Source organism: Odontesthes bonariensis, chromosome 9 (assembly GCF_027942865.1).
Source record: "Odontesthes bonariensis isolate fOdoBon6 chromosome 9, fOdoBon6.hap1, whole genome shotgun sequence".
Taxonomy (NCBI): domain Eukaryota; kingdom Metazoa; phylum Chordata; class Actinopteri; order Atheriniformes; family Atherinopsidae; genus Odontesthes; species Odontesthes bonariensis.
Window position 1 is genome coordinate 16,758,975 of NC_134514.1, and position 22,755 is coordinate 16,781,729.

Sequence of the window (22,755 nt, forward strand, 5' to 3'; positions counted from 1 at the left end):
CACGGCTCATTCTTTTGACCACTTTAGTTACTACCAACCAGGGCGTATTGTTTTGAAGATGCTCTGACTCTCGAACCATCACGGCTTTGCCTATTGTCGAACTCACATCCTTTCTCCTCCCGATTCCAGCCCGCTTCCAGCAAATCAACATCATCCTGTGTCACCCAACACATCCCAACCCTTGACAGTCGCCACTTTAACAAGATAAACCGTTTAAATGTTGAGACTGATTGGTGTTTTATCTCTGAACTTTTTTTTTTTTTTTTTTGGTTTTGTCAATATCTTTGATGCTGTAATTCTGACAGGCTGCGAGAGAAGCTACGCAATGTCTGCACCTGAACAACCCACAGCAGATTTCTCATCAGAAAACACTAAGAAAAAATGCAATACTGCCCACAGAGTGCTGGAAAATGTGAATCAAAGATGGCAAACACATAGTCTCACTCTCAGCTGGAGGACGTGCCTCATAGTTCCCGTGGGTGATTCACAAAAGACTGCCCAAAAACAAGTGTTTTTCTGAAATTTTCCTGAAATGAGAACTGAACTAATGCATCAAAAACAAGAGAGGAAAAAGCAGCTTCCATGGCATTGCTTCCCCTCTCAGTCAGGATGAGGGGAAAGCTGCATAAAAGACAAATTGGCTTATATTTCTTTTTAAAAACCTTTCTTTTGAAACAGAAGACAGCTTCCAAACAAAACACTCAAAAAGACTAATTGCGTCTGCTTTTTTTCTTCTTTGAGCTCACATGGGAAACAAACCAGTGTTGAGCGAAGAGATTTATCTCACGTATACTACAAAACAAGATCAAATCTGATCATTCGGTTAGATATAGTAAAATATTAAGGCTATTTTTGTCTTTCACAAAAACAAACGGGTATGATATCCTGTAAAAAAAAAAAACAGAGAAAAAGGATGATGAAATTACTCCTCAGCGAATGGGACCTAACCTTCTGTCAGCAGAATCCGCTTCCCTTCTTTTAGATTTAAATTATTTACATTTTTCCTTCCGCTCTTTTTCTTTTCTCAGTCACCAGAATAGTGGGTGGGACTTCTGCATCGATCCGAAACCGAATGGGAGGTGCACAGAGAGACCGAAAGTTTGAGAAAGAAATGTGACGCCTTGACGGTCTGGTTCTCAGTCCGTGGAGTCTGCATGTGGCTGCCGACACATTACCTGCAGCGGTAGTTTTAAACTCCGCTTCTGAAAAATGGCATCTTCTAGTAACGGAGATCTGGAATAGAAAGGAGAAGAGCAAGCAGAAGAGGAAGCTGGAACTGCTGTTTAGCAAGTGTTGGTGACTTCTGGCTGATCCAGTGAAAGGTCAGTGATTATTAGTCATTAACATATGATTAAGAGCAATTCAAAACAAAGAGGCATTTGTACTTCGTGGCAAAATGTCAATATGGTGCTACTATGTAATGATAATTTTATTTTTCTATTTTATTCTATTCTATTCTATTTTATTTATTTGTTTTTTTGTTGTAATTCCACAGAGCCATTTCATAGCTGCAGGGCACAGGAGAGGAAATGCAATCTTTGAGTCATGCTTTAAGCCAACGCAGCATTATGGGTCTGACTATACATCCCTGCTGTGTGTGTTTCCAAACAATGGTCTCCGCAGAAGATGATCTTCTTTTGTTGTCTGGAAATTCTTTATTGATTCTTCTCTGATCGGCGACACCCCCATTCTCTCTGAGAAAGACAAACATGAACAGAAGCATACTACTAAACGACACATGTCATAATGCCACCTGCATTGTGGCGCGCGATGGCAACCCAACAACAAGCATCATCATGTTTTTGGCTGGGGTGGTGGGGAACCTCCTGGCTCTCCTCATCCTTGGAGTACACCAGAAGGAGCAGCACTCCAGGTCCTCTGTCTTCTGCATCCTGGTGACTGGCCTGGCCCTCACAGACCTGCTGGGCACATGCCTCCTCAGCCCGCCTGTGTTCATCTGCTACGCTAATAAGATGTCCCTGATGAAGCTAGGTGGTGACACACTGTGCAAGCTTTTTGGCTTTGCCATGATTTTCTTCGGCCTGACATCCACGCTCATTCTCTGCGCCATGGCTGTGGAACGCTGCCTGGCCATCAGCCACCCTTACTTTTACTCTGTGCACATCCGCTGCAGGTTTGCCAAATTAGCTCTTCTCTTTATATACCTCTTTTCTCTGGCCTTTTGCCTCTTACCGTTCATTGGTTATGGCAAATTCAGACAATACTGCCCTGGGACATGGTGCTTCATTGACATGGATGCGACAGGGGATGACAACGCCAGCTATGTGCTGGCCTTCTCTCTGTCCTACTCCTCCCTCACGGCACTGCTGATCTTTGCTGTGTTTGTGTGCAATGGCTCGGTGATTGTCAGCCTGTGCCAAATGCACCGGAGCCAGATGATCCGCCGTGGCTCGGTGGTGTCCACGGGGAGAAAGAGGAAGCTGAATCTGGCCTGGTTTGGACAGGGGGAAGAGGAGATCGACCACCTGGTGCTGCTGGCACTCATCACTGTCATCTTTGTTGTCTGCTCCCTGCCGCTGACTGTGAGTTCACATTTGGTTTTATTTAAGTTTATCTCACTTTTAGGATCTGAATCATGACATGTCACTTGCCTATGAGTACATTACATTTTACACTCGGAAAGAAGTGACACCCTGATGTGTAATTTTTTCAGTGGTTAAAACATCAACCAGGTACTCCCTGTTAAATCAAAACAAGCTCAAGAGAGAATTTTATACTCTGATTTTAGTTCTAGTTATCTTCTAACAAGAGAGTGGTTTAGGGTATGTGTATTTGCAACCTGGTTACCAGGAGCGGGTTTATTTCATCATTAGAGTCCCCTGACCCCATGGGGACATATGAATACTGATGAATAAATTAATTCATTCCCCTTATTATGTAATCATTACTTGTAAACGAAAAGCTCGGCAGACATGGCGACCACTGTATGTGCTTGTTTGTGTATTTAAGTCTTCTTAATAGTGGTGCTGTTCTCTGCAGGCTGAACTTATAGGTGTGTCTTAGAGCGCAACCTTCATAACACATGGCATGCAGTCAGTGCGTGTGTGTGTGTGTGTGTGTGTGTGTGCATAGTGTATTGTCTAGAACGTGCCTAACCTGACAGCCCTGGAGGACTGGTCTGGTCCTGCCTTTCCCCAGGGGCAGAGATCTTTTTGGCATGGTTCATATGCCAGCTAGTCTGTGACCCTAAACATTAGCCAGGTGTCCAGGAACGTGTAATCTGGGAGGACGTGATGAATGTGAATTATTTTTTCTGATCTTGATTTGACTTCCACTTGTTAGTCCTTTTTTCCCCTCACAGCTCTGATGATCAAGTAGTTTACAAGAAGCAGTAACAAGTGTTTGTACATGTTGTTTCTGCTCATCATCTACTCATTGGCTGCGTTTGGGCGGTTTGTGGCAGCACAGCCTCTGAATGTTAAGTAACCTCTTGTGCATGCGGTGGTATTTGACCTGAATTGCAGTTGCGAGTACCCTCGGGGAAGGAACAGGTCTTGTTCTTTTTTTTGTCAACTGACTAATTTAAGACTTCAGGAAACCACAGTTGTCTCATGTATGTTATTTTTCTCTTGAACTGTGCTGTGGGAAGTTCATATGTCAGTTTAAAAACAAAGGTTAGAAAACTTGCAGGAGCAAATGTGAGACCCATGTAAAGTGAATGGAAAATTAAATCTTTATTTATTTTGGGTGTCAGATTAACTTATGCACGTCCTCTGTTTAGTAATCAGTCTAGAATTGCAAGTCTAAAACCTGTACTATGTGGTTTGGAATAATTTAAGATCATGTTACTGAGCTGTGAAAAATTAATGTGTTGCGTTTATTTGATGGTTTGTGTGCTTGTATGCTCATGTACTTCTTTGTGGTTATACAAAATGATCTGAGACAGTCATGGCGAAGCATGTGAGTGCATATAAGCAAACTTAACATGGTTCCAGACAGATGTGGGCTCATGATTAACCTCTTTTGGTTTGGCTGGCGGCACAACAGATGTCTGCAAAAAAAAAAAAGAATACAAAACAAAACCAAAAGAACAACTGTTTATTGCAGTGAAAATAATGTGCTGCTTATATTTAATTTTTGCTTGCCAGTTATTGCCCTCACACACAGAGGTATACCAGCCAAATCTAATAATTAATTTTTGCTTAAGCTGCACACAGTAACGGCATAGCAAACAAAACCCTCTGCCATGTGTTTCTGGTTGGTCTTTATAGACTCAAACTCAAAGTGCTTTTATGTAACTGAGTTTACCTTGGAGAACAGTGTTTTCTTCCCTGAAGAATGGGATCTGTCTGCAGTTTGAACCCATCAGCCGAGGCGACACTCTGATAGATGTTGGTGGTGAAGGAAAGCATGCAACGGAAAGCTCTTTTTTTTCTTTTCTTAGGATAAGAAAACATTCATTATTTTCAGTACTCTTTGGCTAAAAGTCATGAATAATATTTGGAGTTTGGATTTACAGATCAAGTTTCTTAATCTCATATTTGCTAAATGGCTTCTCTGCACTTCTGAGGTGTGGTTGTTTGCAGTGGTTGAGAAACATTTTTCAATTTTCAAAAGGTCCACATGTTGTGTTGCAGTCAGGAAAGTGGTAAAAGATTATCAGATGAGGGAAAATTATTCAGAAAAGTTGCATTATTTCTTGCTGTGGTTGATGTGGGGGCATGTTTATGTGTGTATTATGTGTTGCATGAATCGTACAAGCTTCCCAGACTTGCCAGAGTCTACAGCTGATCACATATTGCCTCTCAGTGGTTTGAAACCACAGTACAAACTGTGCAATTACAGAAGCTGAAAAAGATAAAAGCGCACGTGGAAAAAGCGCAAGTTTTATTGCTTTCGCTGTTCCGTGACAAAATGTGATTTCTTTCATGCATCATGGCACGTGCCCTGCTCTGTCAGGATTTGCTCTCATGCGAGCGGTTGACGCATGCTTTGAAATGTATCGTCGGAGGCATTTGTGAAAACAGTTGCATATTTTTTAAAAAACAGCTATAAAATCCATCTACAGTGGCAAGACATTGATTAGAGTTTCTTCTCGGAGTAAGAACACACACAATGTGAACAACATTAGGGGTTACACTGTCAGAGATATATATAGCTATATAACAGAGATATATATATATCATTTACATACTGTGAACCAAGAAAACAAACATGGCAGATATGAGCTTTTTTATGTTTTTATGACTGTAAATGAATTATCAGGAGTTGGGGCTCTGCTGATAAATGCTGTTTAAAAAAAAAAAAGAAGGAAAAAAAAAGGGAAACCTCCCTTTGTCCTTACACATCTTTGTCCCCCAAACTCTCCCTTAATGTTACCATGGGAACCAAAAAGCTGCCCAGGGAACATGTGTTGGTGTCAATGACTTAATCGATAAAGTGCTCCACTGCCTATTTACAAGATTAGTAGTTTTAGGTCTAAATTAACCCACAGGAGTAACTTGTGTTGTTTGTTGTTTCGGTTTTATGTGTTGATGTGTTTTTTTTCTAAAGGTTATTTAGCAACTTTAAGCGTCGGCAGCAGTGGTGCTTTGACGTAATCATAAAAGGTTTCGATTTGTGTAGGTAAACATATCCGTATCTTAGTCAGCAGACATATATCGACTGGTGTGTGAGAGGTGGGACGTCAGGAAGTGAAACAAAGATCCATAAATACTGTCCGCTATGAATAGGAATAGCAGCTGTAATGAGGTTTCTGCTACACTGTACCATTTACAGAATAACGGTTGTAACACAACACTTTCACTATAATCAATAGGTGGTGCGTATGTACCACAGAAATCAAGGGCCTCATTTATAAAAACAGACTTTTCATAGTGTTTTTTTTTTAACTTAAGCAGACAGCAACATCAGAGTAGTTATTTCTAACCCTTGCTTTGATGTAGAAATGATGCTACCTCTATGAAAAGTCTTGACTCCACACAAGTGGAGCTTTCAGGTTTCGAAGAGCTACTAAAGTTGCGGAAGCGTGGGCAGAAAAGAGTGGTGACTTTTGTTTTGAGCTTTATGAATAATGAAAAGAAATGTCACTTAAAGATGTGAGGAATTAACAGCCTATTTTGCCTTGTAATTCAGGGTCCAAATAACTTTTTTTGATATTGGTCTCAGCTCTGTCTTTGTGCCCGAGCTCAGTCAAAGCAGCGGTGGTACATTATCAAGCTGTTTGCCGTCTCTTGTCAACTCGCTTTTTAGTCAACAAAATAATACATTTCCCATCTTCAGTCTTTTCCATCTTCCCCATGATCTTTTTGGCCAAAAGACTTGCCAATTGGCTTTTGGTTCCTTTATGAATAAACCCTCATTGGTGCTGACGTTATAATGGGCGAAACGGCAAGCCAGGTTGAATAAATCTTCTTTGATTTGACATTTATGAACTGAATGTGCATGTTACAAATTGGACTCTTAAAACGTGCCAAAACATGTCAATTTATGCTCAGCATCTTTTACGAAGGAATTTAAGCACACCGTTGGATCTGACCGTAAGAATAGAATAAGTTTTTTATAAATCTGTGTGTGTGTATTTGTATAGCAGTAAACCCTGAATTGGTTTAAATGGATAGTAGTGCACATCTCTTTTAGGTAGAAAAGATTCACATTGAGTTTTTCTGAAAAACAGTATACTGGCTCTGGCATCTGTATTTATTTTGCCTGTACATGCAGTTGCTAAGTAACTTTATCCTGTACATGGTCTCTGACAGGAAAGTTTAAAGTTTCCCAGGGTTGTTCTGGGTCCAAAAACTGAAGACACAATACACCTCCAAAACTAATGCGCACCATCTTATTTTTCTAGTGACTCACATGCACTGTTCGCGTGCTGTAGCCAGTGAAAAGATGCATTACACAACACATCGGCTATAATCACGCTATGCAAATGTTTTGTGTTAGCGAATTACGTGCGTTATCAGTGCTGTTCCAAAAACAAACGCTACCTAATGTGTGATGATTAAGTAAAGTTAAGAGGAAACTAGTTCTCTAGGGGTTTGGAGGTTTGAATGACGTGGATTTTTCTACGAACAAGCTGTTAAAATCTATTTTCTCAAGAATTAAAATTAAATTAAATGAAAATGCATGCCAATTATGTTGAATGAATTAAGTTCCGTCATCTACATTCATGTTCACTTGACATGAGTCTTCCTTAAGAAATCGGGAAGACCCGTACACCGTATTGTGTATCCCTGTGTTCAGAGAGAAGACGCACAACAGTTATACAAACCTCCTTTGACCACCAGAAACACTGTTCTTCATATGGCACTCTAGATTTACTTTTTTTTGTGTCCAAATCACATATCTGATGTCTATGCCCAAAACATTGAACAGTAACTGCATCAGTGACTTTGAGACAAAACATTTGAATTGTTTTCCTTTTGTGGCTACCAGATGAAAACGCAATACGAAGAAAAAGAGTCAGGGGATCACTAGAGCACAGTATGTTCTGTTATTTGGATACAAAAAAAAAAAAGGAAATACCAAATCAAATTCAATAGCTCAGAGCAAACTGGGCCAGAGGAATGATTGCTCTGGGAAGAAGATGAGTAACAGCAAGCCGCTTTGACACATTTATGGTCACAGGGCATCAGGCCTCCAGGAGTCGGGCAGCATCCCGTAAATCTGAGCTGTCCGGCCAAAAAACAGATAAAACCACACAGAGAAAAGATAATTGAAACCATACAAAGCAAAAGTTTAGAAAACGTAACTGTACCTGAACTCTTAGACATCGTCAGATGAAGAGAAATTCTAGATAACATCCCGCTTCACAATATTCATACACATGAGTGTTTGTTTCCCTGTCAACCAGAAAACCAACAACTAAATCGTCATTACAATGGTTCCTAAACAGCAAGAAGCTTTCGAGTCCCTCGACAGGCCCGGTCATATCCCAAGACTGAGTACGCTTGAAAATATGCAGAATGTCAGGATTATAGCACTTCACAGACACTCCTCACATCAAGCTGGATCCAAGTCAAACAAATCTGAGTGGATGAAGAGGGGACATCCCAAATCTGCGAAAGAGACTGAAATCATTGTCTCGCCTGCAAGAGGGGAACGTATATGTGTGTGCTTTTTTGCAAGGGAATGTGGAAATTTTGTTTGATGGAGTTAAACATACCGCGGGACATCCCGCCACCGTCCAGTCATTTTGAGCTGAGTTCTTCAGAAACCAGAACAGTTGACTGACAGTCCAACACTAAACACTAACACTAAACCAGATTCTCAGAATCAGTGTCAAAAAGTGTCGCTGATTTTCAAAAAAAGGTTACTCAAAAAGCATTTGATTTAAAAAAAGATCACGTGAGCCAGAGATATATACCCGTATATTCAGCATAAAACCTGAAGCCTTAAATGTTTTCTGAAAGACCGCAAGTGCGGTCAGTTTGTTCCTTTCAGGCTCATGGTGGTTATTATATGCAACTATATGTTAGGCTGTAGTTGTATATTTTCTCAGATGGAGCCAAGATTCATTTTGCCGTGAAACAAAGAGGAGAAACTTTCTGATGAAAGAGCAAACATGCACACAATGTTTTCAGAACAAGAGCAGTCCAAGGCCGCATACCTCGGCCAGGGCTGAATGGAGGAAAAAAAAAAAAAGAATTCCTTGATCAGGATCCAGATTCACATCAAGACTTCAATCACCCCTGATTTAGTGTTTGAGTGATTCTTCCATTAGTATTCAGACAGAAAAAACCCAAACAAACCAATCACCTCACCCTGCTAGAGATAATTAATTCAGCATGCTTTACTCAGACAGTTAGAACCACTGATGTAATTTCCTACTGCGTGAAACATAAAGCAGTGAACAGTTTTTGCTGTCCCATCCCATCAGCTGGTAAATAGAATGGGTGTCCACTCAAAGCCGCTGCGTCCTCCGGGTGTCTTCCTTCTCAGCTCCACCTCGATGTATTCTAGGGATTGAAACATCCTCAATAATGGGGAGGAACAACTCATTTTAGATCTCAGGCAAGCAAGCACAATGGAAACCACCCTCTGTCAAGTCACTGCAGTATACCATGACCTTTGCATGAGTTTGCATGAGGTATCCAATGACTACATGGGAGTGGTACGTGTAGAGATGGAAAGACTCGCGTACTGTGACTGCTTTGTGTTGCAAACAGTTTTTGTGCTCCAGGTGCTGCTGGGATTTAAACCCTGACCCAGGCCTCCAAACGAAAGATGATGCTCTGCAATCAGCAGCTTGCTTTGTGAAAGGAACAATGAAGGTTTGCTTTCTTAGTGGATGGATGCTTAATCCTGAATACATGTGTACGCGTTCATGTACATGCGCACGCGTCCTCCTATTTCACTTGTCACCAGGCCGCATGCTCGTTGATGTTGTTGTTCATATTATCAGGGGAATAAAGTGAAGACATTGAACCTTTTCATTTGTATTAGAAGTATGTGGGTGCTGAGCACGAGATAATCAGTAGGGAAGAGAATTTTTAAGTGTAAAGATGGAGCTGGAGAGCTGCTCAGGAATTGAAAGCACAGCAGCATATTCAGTGGTCTCATGATGTATTTTTAGATATCCAAATGTAAAAATATTCACGAAATTGCCGTTATTTGCTTAATTGAGCCTGCATGCTTGCTTGATTGAATAAATCCAACTCTATTGTCTGCCAAAAAAAAAAAAAATATATAAACACAGTTGCTTGTTTACACATCAAATGATTATGGAGCTGCATGTTTATGTGAAGTTGAAGTCTCTGGCAGCCACATTCGCTCTTCCTGGTTGAAGGATCTCTTGCTGAAACAGCTTTATAGTTCTGGTTTGTAACATTTTGAATTATCTATTGGCTGAAAGGGACCGTAATGTTCAGACATAACTTGTTAGGGTAACATTGATCCCTCTCCTTACCAGTTTGCCATGCTACCACCACCACCACCACCACGTCACCACAGTAACCCAGTAGCTTTGCACAGCCACCACAGGAAGGCCGTCTGAAAAATGTTAAGTTGATTTCTATTTGTAATATAGGCAGGTATCTGTCACTACTACCCACACACTGTGCAGTTATTATCAACTATTCTGTTTAGGTTTTTTTTGTTGTTTTTTGTGAATGATGTCAGGAAAATAATTTAAAGCAAGCTAAACATAGAATGTATTGTTTGATAAAGTCTGTCTACCAACCAGAACACTATGACACCGCTTAATAAAATAAACAAAACAAACAGCAAGTCTTTTGGTTTTTTTCTTCTTTTTTTTTTTGCTGAGAAATAACCATCTGCTGTGATCAGGCTGTGATATTAGTGATAGGCCAGACAACCATAACAATGAGCTGAAAGATGCTTAGATAGTTCACAGAGCTAAGGCCTCCTGGTGCCTGTGCTAACAGTCAAGATTGTGCTAAGCAGTATCATGATAATCATGAGTTAAAAAACTTGGTATGTAGGATGTGAATATGAATGTAGACACATGATTTGATCCAAATTGGTCATATTATTACACAATATGCTCATAGTTCAGTGATGATTTTAATGTAAGAAAGGAATCGACGCTAGTTACAAATCTTTACAAGTCAACAGGAAAGAGTTTAGTGTAACTAGTCTCAGAATACATGCTGTAATTATTCCCTCTGCTGAGATCTCACGTAAGTGATTTTCAGGGGGAGACGGCGATTACAATTTGAGAGAAATGGAGGAGAGAAAAGACTAACTGTTCATGCACTGATGTCTTTTGCATTTATTCATTTTCCAAGAGAATTGACTGGCTGGAAGTTGGGACTTTTGCCTGTGTTGCAGGTTAGGGGTTTCAGAATAGGTTGCCACGGTTACATGCCCTTAAAGGAGTGAACCTTTGAAACCCTGGAAACCCAGGGTTGAACCCAAAGTGACTTCACTAAGCCACTAACCTCATTTCATCATTCAGGCCCCTGCTGATAGTTCTCAGTAAGAGAAGACATCCAGACATAAAACAGTAAACGTAGCCCTTTTTGGAGATAGTCATTTCCTGTATATAATGCATTTTATTCTCTGTCCTTTTACCGATCTCCATTTGCTTCCAGGCAGACTGCTTACCACATTTAGAAAAATACTGTCAAATGTAACTTTTCCACTTGACTCTAGAGTAGACATTTAAATCTCAGGCTCCGTAATTGTGCGGTAATTTCTGAAAATGATTGTCAGTGAACCAGAAGTAGCGTTTGCTACTGATGGTTGTGGTTACTGTGAATTAAATTGTCTATGCAATAAAAAAAAAAAAAAAACATTACGTTTTTCAAACCACACTATCATTAAGCTGTGTAGAAAACATGAGAAAAGGAGAAGATGTGTCAGGTCTGGATGACTTGGACAAATCTGATCATGTTTATCTGATGCTGCATCCTTTCAGTTATAAGCAAATAATCAATCTCTCTGATAGTTTTATAGCCCACACCTAATGGTATATTGCATTAACTAAATGAGAAAAAGATATTGATTTTGGCAAATGGAATTAGGTTTGAGTCTGTCTTTCTTTTTCGGGATATCGATCAGCAAGCCAATCAATAGCTTCCTCGAGACTCATTTGCTCTGATGCTCATGCTCTATAGTGAGGAAGTGGCTCATTGTTAACAGCTGTTCAGGATACCATATACTGTAGTTTAGTTTTGTTTGGTGTTGATTACAGCATTACAAGGATGGTCTATGAATTATTCATTTATTTTTTGTTTATATCAACAAAGCACACAAACATATGAGTGATGAGCGAGTAGAGCAGCATATAGGTCAACAGTGGAAAGTATGAAGCTGTATCTGAATGCTCCAGAAGATGAACAACATTGACATACTGTCTCTACAGAGTACAGATTTTTACTACCGAGTTAGCTGGAACATGTCTGCAAGAAAGCCAGAGCAAACAGTGCCAGTCTTTCCTATTGGCAATACAGGTGGTGGCCAGGGGCACTGTCTACTGGCCACTGTAGCAAGACATAATGCACGACTTTACCTCAGAGATAATCTTATTAGCATGAAATTCAAGAGGTAACTTGAGCTAACTCAAGAGGTAAATTGTGTCACGCTCTGAGCTGGAAATTGATTTTCATGCATTTATTTCATCACGCCTGGATGATTGTAATTCTTCGTTAAAGCAAAAGCTTCTCGGAACAACTGCAGGCTGTTCAGAACGCTGCTGCAAGGCTTCTAGCTAAGTCCTCTAAGTACTCACATGTCACACCGTTGCGAATTCAGCTGCACTGGCTCCCCTTCAACTTCAGAGTCCACTTTAAGATACTGGTTTTGACTTTTGGAGCTCTGCACGGAGAAGCGCCAGCGTACATCAGAGGACTTTTACATCAAAACGTCCCAGCAGGTCCCTGAAGTCAAGGGATCAGGGCCTGCTGGCTGCACATCATACAAGTTTAATACAAACTAATGGAGACAGAACTTTTGCAACTGTGGCCCCCAGACTCAGCTACTCTCTCCCGCTGAGCCTGAGATCTGTGGACTTTGTGATCTCTTTTAAAAAGCAGCTAGAGACTTTTCTCTTTAAACCCGCTTTTGGTTAACTTTTCTTTTTATGTTTTTTGTTCTAGCGTTTTATTGTGAAGCACTTTGTGATATTTATCTTGAAAGGTGCTATACAAATTTAATTTTACTTTACTTCACTTTACTTTAAGCTAAACATATTACAATTTGAATTCCTTGAAACTCAAAGTATTTTAAAATGTTCCTTTCTTTGCTTGTTCATATTCTTATCTTATTTTTAAAGTCTTCCACCATAATTATTGATTTCATCAGTTTATTAGTTGTAGCCTGTAACGTTTCCATTTATTACGAGAGGTTAATACCAATTTCTGACTCTATTGGGTGCTTGTGATAACGTTCACTTAGGCCTTTAAACAGGTTTTTACCAGTATTGGGGGCAAATTCTATGGACATTTACATCCTCTACATATGTCCTACTGGAAAATCTCTGAAAATGTTCAGGTCTGCACAATGCTTGTGGGAAAACGACGCTGGTGTCATTAGTGCTTTGTATATATATGATTTGTAATAGGCGTTATCAGGACTTAGTTCACTTAGTCACAACTGCTGCAAGAAAGATGTCAGCAAATCTTCCTCCTGCCATTTACTGACCTCACTATCACATCATGTAATGCTCTCCATATTTGTCTTTTGGTTTCCTAACATGTGTGCCAATAGTTATTTTTCTATCCATCAGCTGCTTCACTGTTCACACAGTATTGCGTGCGCTGTGCTCCACACCCAAGTGTAGAGTTTCTCAATTATAGGGCTGGGACCCTTTTGTCGAGTCATTTTAAACTGTCAAAAAGGTCAAATGAAAAAAATTAGAAGAGTACAAAATGGTATGTGGATGAATGCTGAAACCAGAATCCTTTTATTTGATTAATAATTGATTGTAACATTAACATTTCATGAATTACACCACACTTAAGTTTACGTAATTATTTGGGAGCTATATTCAGGATGAGCGAAACGTAGTTTAGAAAAGGAGTTTTTAGTATTTGAAAGGCTTTTTCCAGGTCCACCAGTTTCCTCTCACAGTCCAAAGACGTACATCATATCATGGTTCAGAATGTGTAAGTGTGCACTGTCGTATTTCTATGGATGGTAGCTTTGTGATAAATGGTGCAACATTTTTTGGTAACTATTGAATGAAGTCTGTTTTTTATGGCTGCACTACAGGAATGTTTTAATTTAAATGAATTTATAGCTCCTACTTTGAAGTTACTTTCCCAGCATGAGGGGAACAGCCTGTGGCGACCCACCAGCATGAGAAAACATGTTAACTTTGGTAAAACTTTGCTAATATACATGACAGCTCTTGACATTAGCCTGTAAAAAAAAAAAAAATACAAATGGAATGACAGCGAGGCTCAGGGTTAAAGGGGAACTCCGGGGCATTTGAAGCGCGTTTCCATTGCTAGAGGTTGTCAAATACTGATAGTAGGACACAGAGAGGTGCAAATCTGCGCTCCCTGTGTGGAGATCGCGCTGTTCGCACAGCGTGTCATGCGAGGCTAATACGTGGTGGCTAAGGGGCAACTGCTAACCCTTCCACGTAAAACAACAACTTGCACATAGCAGAAACGTCACACCACTTTATAAACCATCCGACAATAAAGTCACAAGCCTTACCATCAAAACCATATGCATGGTTCTCACATTACTGGCATGGGGACGTTACAAAACAACTTTATAAACAGCATGTAACTCACCGGCTGGTTGGGCTCGCGCATGTGAAAGCCCAAAAGAGTCGATGGACGATAATCACATATACAAAACAATTATTTTCTCTAGAAAAACTGCGTTCAAGTATTTAAAACATTACAACAATACATGCCCAGTAATATTGTTGTAATGTTTTAAATACTTGAACGCAGTTTTTCTAGAGAATATAATTGTTTTGTATATGGGAATTTTCGTCCATCGACTCTTTTGGGCTTTCACATGCGCGAGCGTACAACTAACCGGTGAGTTACATGCTGTTTATAAAGTTGTTTTGTAACGTCCCCATGCCAGTATTGTGAGAACCATGCATATGGTTTTGATGGTAAGGCTTGTGACTTTATTGTCGGATGGTTTATAAAGTGGTGTGACGTTTCTGCTATGTGCAAGTTGTTGTTTTACGTGGAAGGGTTAGCAGTTGCCCCTTAGCCACCACGTATTAGCCTCGCATGACAGGCTGAGCGAATAGCGCTATCTCCACACAGGGAGCGCAGATTTGCACCTGTCTGTGTCCTACTATCAGTATTTGACAACCTCTAGCAATGGAAATGCGCTTCAAATGCCCCGGAGTTCCCCTTTAACTCAGGTTTGACTTATCAATCAGTTCTTTTCTGCTTCACTTCAGCGTTTCTATCGACAGTCCAAGTGCAACATGAGTAAAATTCCACAAAAACGATATCCTGCAGGGAGCTTCCCAGTCCTCGTTGCCATCAGAGATCCTTGAGAGCTGTTTAGTCTGAAAGCACCTATTCTTACCTCAGACAGGTTCCAGCCCCTTGTGCCCCTGTACAAGTTGAAGCAGGTATTCTTAAATGATGGATCCAACAATGAAGTAGATAAGAATATTTAAATATGACGTGACAAAGAAGTGAAGTCAAATTTGCTTTAGCAAAGTTGCAAATCAATGTCAGTTTTCATTTTTGTCCATCCAGTCAATTTAAGTCCAATAGTCACTTCTCTTTTATCTCCGTTTTTGGTCTCTGTGTAACTTCTGAGATCTGAAGCCGTAGGCGAATGAGATGCCTATAAAAAAATACTAAAAAAACAGGACAGGTTAAAATGACAGATTCATTTTCGCCCTTTGAACTGGAATCCAAGCTGGATCAAGCTGTTCCAACCCTCCTCAGTGCTAACTTGATAATCACATCTTCCTGGAAATTAAAGTACAAAAAGAACAATATGACACATCTTAGCAGCCGTGCTGGGAGATATATGAGCTAATAAAAGTTGCCTGAGGCAGTAGAGAGCAATACAACACCCTCTCATCAAACAAACCATAAGGCAGAATGTGTTCATTATCTGTGGAGGAACACATAAAAAGGGAAGCGGTTAACACACTGGTTCAATAAAACTATGATAAGGAAGACTCTTTGTTTGTCCAACTAGAAAACTTTGTAATTGTTAAGAATACTTGACATAAATGCGTGTTCTACAACACATGCAGAGGCTGGTGTTACGAAAAGGCAAACCAAGCTTCTACATATGTTGGGCGCCATTGTCCAAACCCTGCGTACTAATCTTGCCGCTACCATGCTGTAAGACCTCTTGGCTTGATAAAGATTATTCTGTCACGTTTGTTTCTTCAATCCCCAAAACAAAACCCAATCTGTTCAAAAGATGAGAAAGTCATCATAAACAACAATAATTCACCAACATACAGCATGAGATAATTAAAAGAAGAATGTTTTCACTCCAGTAATGAATATTCTATCCCTCTTTTCTTATAAAGTTCAGCTGGCATCAGTTATGACTCACAGCAGTAAAAAAACAGATTAGATGAGTGGTCGCTCTGTGTCATGGCTTGGTTGGGTGTTCACTTTTCTGTCAAAAATATATATATATTTCAACAAATTTATCATTGTACTTTTTTTGGCAAGAGACATCCTAATGTCCCGTTTGTGATCTTTCCAAAATGTTTATCCTCAGCAAATGAAAGGACTTATTCCTTCAAAGAGTTAGAGCAGCATGCAGACAACTAGGGAATCAACAAATTTAACAAGATAATTGCAACCAGGCAGCAGAGCAGATTTTGTGGCTTGGGATTTTCAGGACCATTGAACACTCAGCGATGTTTACTATAAATGATGGGAAGAATTTTTTTGTCACTCTCCTCTGCTCCCAGAGACTTGCACCGTCCTAAAAATACATTCCAAGTGATCCATCATTTTCACTAGCTTTATATTTTTAGACATCTGCCACTTACAGTATTTGGAACTCTGCAGAGGGAATATTTATTAAGGGCTAACAGGCCATTTGATTTAAAAAAAAAAAAAAAAAGCATGCGCTTATAGCCATGAGAGATACTTTTGTAATGATGGGGAAGAAAATCAACATCAAAAAATTTAAAATTGGATAGTTTGTCTGTGGATTAGGAGAAGAAAATGGCCCTAAGAAAATAGACTCAAAATGGGCCACACTTCTCCAAAACACTTGGGCGTTTACATTTTGCTTTTTTGGCTGTCTTACCAATTGTTGACGAATAGATTAATGCCACTTTTGTGTGCGTGCGATATCTGAGGCTACAGCCAGCTGGCCGTTAGCTTAAAATAAACAGGCAAGTTACCAATCATTCTGTCTGTGCTGATGTATGCCCTCATGCAGGCTTCCATTTGAGTTATTAGCCATTGTTTGCCTCGGTTGCTCTTTGCTGCTGATCCACAGCTGATGCCTGTCCAACAGTTGGCTCACAGATCTCTGGTCCCAGAAGAAGAACTCCACTCTGACAAATACTTATCACAAAGTGAACTACTTTGTGGTTGTTCTTAATTCACATTAAAATAATAGAGCAGAAATTAATGATGTATAACAATGCTGTGAGTGGAAATAAATAAGTTAGAATCCCCATAGTAACATTAACATCTGCAGCACAGAGGCTGGTGTTACTAAAAGGCAAACCAAGCTCCTGCATTTATTCAAACCCTGCATAGTATTCTTGCTGCTGCCGCCATACTGTAAGGCCAAAACTGAAGGCCTGCAGTTCACAAAAACAATGTAATTATTTATTTGACTGTAACAGCAGCACATTAGACACATCTTATAATATGCACTCACTTATCTTTCCTTAAATTTGAAAGAAAATGATCTAGAATATTTTTGAATATATAATTCATCCCAATTATGATCATTTTGCTAATCCAAATGACCAAGTCGATGCACCTGGACCCTATGTATGGTGGTTAGGTTAGAATTGTTGTCTCTCCGACTGAAAGATGGGAAAAGGTCCAGTGTTTTCTGCGGCTGCTGTGTGTAAATCAGAATGTTCTCGGTGGACCATGATGTCTTTAAATAATCTTCAATGCATCAGTCACTCACACGTTGGTAGCTCAGAATGACATGTATCTTGCATTATAAAAGCATCTGGTGTGATGTGAGCAGAGCAGACGTAAAAGACAACAGAGCGGTGACTCTGAACAGCAGCACATACAGAGAACAGCAAGAAAAACTGATATAAAAGTGCCAGACTTAACTTAACTGTCTCACACTACTCACACTACGCTTCATGCTACTATTGAAAAACTTGATGAATTCACCACTGAAACAGAAGTGGGTAATACTTCTGTAAGCTGAATTTACTTCAAATTCATTTCTGTGAACGACTGGGGCAAAATGTGACCCTGGAAGTTAATGAGTGGTAGCTGCAGTGCATCTGTCCCTGGATGCTTTGTGGCATGCTATTGCTGCGCCTTAAGGCTGTAGCATGGTTGCCGCATCTGCTAGCACGAGCGGTGTTGATGACGTCACGATTTCATGCCGGTAATATATAGTGGCGCAAGTCGATGCGGCAGTAGTTGCAATTTTCTCCGTCACAGAGGTGGCGCTGCTACGTTAAGGTTACCGCTACTCTACAACGAAGAAAGTCAAGAAGAAAACAATGCCTCTGTCAAGAGCAGGAATACTGTCATTAATGATACTGCTGCAGTGTCGCGGCGGTGGCGGACCGTGACGTCAGAATGACGTTTCAGTCCTGACGCTTGCCTTGAAAAGACGGCGCAGCGCGTTGTCGTGCACCAGTCGATTTTTGTAACTAGGCTGTGCCGAGAATGACGAACCGGATGGACCAATTTGAGACCAGGCTCAGTCAGGAGGTACGTTTGTACAGGCACCTGTACGAAACTGTAGTGAAACAGCACAGAGACCACGTAAACTCCCAAAACTGGTGGACAGAGATTGGCAGAACTTTGGGGAAAGAGGGAGAGTTCTGTAAGAATGTGTGGAAGAAGCTACGGGACAGATACGTGAAGACAAAGAGGAGGGCAGAGAATCGAAGTGGTGATGCCGGGGGCTTCAGACCTTCACCTCTTTTAACTGAATTAAAAAATTAAAATGATTTGAATACTACAGGAGTATCATTAATGACAGTATTCCTGCTCTTGACAGCGGCATTGTTTTCTTCTCGACTTTCTTCGTTGTAGAGTAGCGGTAACCTTAACGTAGCAGCGACACCTCTGTGACGGAGAAAATTGCAACTACTGCCGCATCGACTTGCGCCACTATATATTACCGGCACGAAATCGTGACGTCATCAACACCGCTCGTGCTAAGAGACACGGCAACCATGCTAGAGCCTTGAGCCTGGTCTCAAATTGGTCCATCCGGTTCGTCGTTCTCGGCACAGCCAAGTTACAAAAATCGACTGGTGCACGACAACGCACTGCGCCGTCTTTTCAAGGCAAGCGCCATGCCTGAAACGTCATTTTGACGTCACGGTCCGCCACCGCCGTGTGCGACGCGTCAACTGTAACTCCGGCTTCACGAGTCTCAGGTGTTGAAAGCTTGTGGTCGAGCCTCGATAACAAATGTTGTTAAGCATTTTATGCTTTTAAGGAGTAGCTCATTGGCTCTTTCGATTACAACATTCTTCTGTCTTCATCAAAAATATGGGGATGTGGTGTCATTCAAGGATCTCAATAATCTTTGTTTAGTATAGCAAAATAGCAAAAGCAACCAAAAGCGACAGGAGAACCGGACACAAGTGACAACTTGTGCAATGTTGCTGAGAGCCACACATTGAGCTCAGCATTCTGTCACTCACACAACCCAAACATAGATAAATCTTTGACCTTGTCCTGGCAGCTGTTTTTATTTGGGTATATACTATGATATATTCTCCCTGATTCACAGAGTTTAAAAACTTTGTTTCACTGATAGATATATACGTCACATTTTGCAGAGCTGTGTAGCGGTTGGAGTTTAACCGACTATACGCTGGACTAGTAGAGTATAGAAATGAAAGTATTTATTTCCAGCGTATCTGATTGCCTGACCCCTGGCCAAGATAAACATCTTGACCAATGAACAAAGTGGGCACAAATGTTATCACATCCCCATAACTCACAAATTGTTGTCACAAGTGATAGGAATGATAGATAAACCTACAAAAATAGGAGCCATGTGCAGCACAATTATTTCAAGTGGAAGCTGTCTTTGCCAATGAAAATAAAAAGAGGCAGTTTAGAATGTTCAGCTGTGGAAATAGCATTTTCCGGTGGCTGTCTGGGAGAATGTGTCACAAACAGCTTAAAACGAACAATATTCAAACATATATCTGTCAACAGTAATCATGCTTAAGCTCAAGTTGTCGTTTTCTGTCGTCATGATCAATTATGTTATTTTTCCTCAAATGCCGTCTTCTAACAAACATCTTTAAGAATATAATTCAAAGTGATTTCAAAGTGCATGTTTCATGTTAACAATTCCCCACCAAACACCAGCGATGGAGGAACTGCAGCCGTGCTGTTGCCACAGATATTGCAACATGACTCAACTTTTTTTTTTTCGCCACGCATTGGCACATTTCAGCCCACGTCATATCCGACATCCTCCGCCTCGAAAGTTGAGTTTCCATGCTTTCTTCCACTTCATATTTGGTGTTCATCTTCCGTTTTTTGTTTTTCTTTCTGTCAACAGTTTCATTTAGTTTAGAACAGTTTCATCAGTTCTTAAAGCAACTCCCACAGCTTCTCAACAAAAATGCAATAATTACACATTCACACAAAAAAGCACGTGTTTTATGGCGTCCTATTTTTCACATTCACGTTTATTTTTATAGTGTGGTCACTTATTGATTAAACCGAGTGACAGTGATTCTGCTGACTATTTAGTTTTTTTCTCCCCTCTCTAATCCATTTGGCAAAGTGCTGGGAAAAGGTCTAATAGCATAAGGAAACTCACTGCAGCGATCTTAAAAGAGGAAACTCGCTAATGGACTTTCCGACGGTGTAATTCCCCACATGAAACTTTGTCTGAAGATAAACATTTGCTGTCACTTTAAACCAGCCTGTGTTCCTGAAACAGTACAAATATTCATATAATGTGACAAGTGTAAATTAAACAATCCCCACAGGGATATCCTTCTTTGATCATTTTCTCTTTCCAGTAAACAGTGAATTTGTTCTTCCTCAATGCAAGTTTTCTCAGAAACCACCTCCTTGGTAACTTGGCAAAGAAAAATTCCCTCTATGTTTTGGCACATGCTGCTAACCTTTGCAATATATTTGCAATTTATAGTACCTCTGCATTGCACGACTCACAATCAGCACAACCTTTGCATTCAGGAACTCAGCTTCAACATTAGGTCAACATCATCAACTGACATTAAGAGAGGCATATACTATATATGTAGCTTCTGGTTTGGTTACAAGAAATAAAGGATGGGCAGTGATATTAGATTATAAAGATATGGCAAAGGTGCAGATGTGAAGTCCAAAGGAAGGAAGGAAGCTACATGACAGATAGCTATATAAAGTGACAAAAACTTTTTCACTATGCTGTACGTCACCTCACTTACATGACTATCTGTCTTATCTGTAACACCACTAGCAACACGTTTTCTTTTTTTAATTATTATTATTTTTTTTTTGGGCTTTTTGCACCTTTATTGGAGAGGACAGTTGAAGATAGACAGGAAACAGGTGGCAGAGAGAGGGGGAATGACATGCAGCATAGGCCGTCCAATGCAAGACTCAAACCGGGGCCAACTGCAGCAAGGACTATAGCCTCTGTACATGGGGTGCCTGCACAACCCACTATGCCACCGACTAACCCTAGCAACATGTTTTTTTGTTTTTTTTTAAATGTCATATGTGCAGAATGTGGTTTGGAATTTATTTCCAAACAGAAGTTCAGATTTTGACTAATTAGACCACAGGACCTTTTTCCACTTGGCCTCATTTTTGTTGTGCTTCTATTCTTTGCATCGTTCGGTTTTAACTTGCAGTTTCGTAAGTGGTAACCATCTGCGTTCGACTTGACAGGTACCAACTGTCTTGGAAATTAGGCTGTGTAAACAACAGATCAGATGACTATATTGTATGCGGACTGTAAAGATGTCACCGGTAGCAATAAAAACACACGACATAACCACCAGATTTCCTCCCTCCTCAGCTCATTGTTTGGGTTTCATGACCAACACCTTCAGCTTTATTTGCAGACATGAGCTGCTGTTTTCTGTTGAAAGAATCTGTACATCACCTGACTCCTGGAATGTTGGACAGTTACCAACTAACAGGTGACACAAACATTTGGACATAAACAGGATTATTATTCAATGTTTATGCTATCCTGTTCCGCTGGATGTTTAAATTAATATAATTCATAAAGTTTATGGTGATGATTGTAAATTGTCTTAATATTCTTTTTAATTTTTTTATATCTATAAGTGGAAAAATAGACACGCACACAGACATTGATTTGATCTTTAACAAACTTGCATGAAACTGATGTAATGTTTCTTCTACTCTTATGAATGAAGGTTTCATCTCCATCCTTACTGGCTGTAAGCCGTCTTCTCCAAAAGGCCAGTAATCACCACACACTGCCTCTCATCCCTGTGTAATGACCACAGACTGAAATACGATTAGGAAGAGAGAGTTAGGAAGAGTCTACCAGCACCACGAGATGGAAAGTAATGGGTTGTAGGGTGTAGACATCCATTATGCGGTCTGTTTCCTGAAAGATGCAGAAGTCGTCAGCCTCAAATAGCATCTTACGTGTGTCGGACAGGATGGAGTCATTTACATCAGACAAACTGGGTCCAGGTGGATGAACTCACTCACACTTCAGGATGCTGAAGTACTAGGGAAAAAAGTGGTGAACTAAGATGGTTAAACAGTTTGTTGATAAATCAATTAAGCTTAAGGAACATACACATTGATGAGGATACCGATTCATAGCCAGGGCCCTAAAGTGATTTCTATTTAATTTACAAATATATTTTGTCTCATTTACAGCTGAAGAAGCCTTTTGGGCAAGAAGTGCATTATCTTCATGATGAAAACAATTCATTTCTCTTTGATTCAGCACTAGCAGAGCCCTTTAGATGCTGATAGATGAATGCACAGCATGCAGTGTGAGCGCTGGAGTTTTATTGTATATCTAAATGCATACACATAGTATGAACTATCAAAGCTTTCTGCACCTGCATGACTCTGCTCGTTGAGTACACACTGATGAATTAATATGGTCCTGTTTAAGGAGAGCCTGACATGTCATCAGTTTTGGCCCTACAGCCTGGAGTGCTTGGAGAGGACAGTTTGTGATTTGTTTGCCTCTCTGCAGGGCTTCAGGTCCGCTGAG

The 22,755-nt window shown here is 40.3% G+C and overlaps 1 protein-coding gene across 1 annotated transcript in view; it reads left to right on the forward strand.

Moving 5' to 3' along the window:
* The first annotated feature begins 779 nt into the window (after window positions 1–779).
* The window catches only part of ptgir (prostaglandin I2 receptor), a 28,178-nt gene continuing 6,202 nt past the window's right edge, over window positions 780–22,755 (forward strand). The window contains exons 1-2 of the mRNA XM_075473409.1: window positions 780–1,322; window positions 1,496–2,543. Of these exons, the coding sequence (XP_075329524.1) occupies window positions 1,710–2,543 (834 nt within the window). The 5' untranslated portion in view covers window positions 780–1,322; window positions 1,496–1,709. The remainder of the gene's footprint in view (window positions 1,323–1,495; window positions 2,544–22,755) is intronic.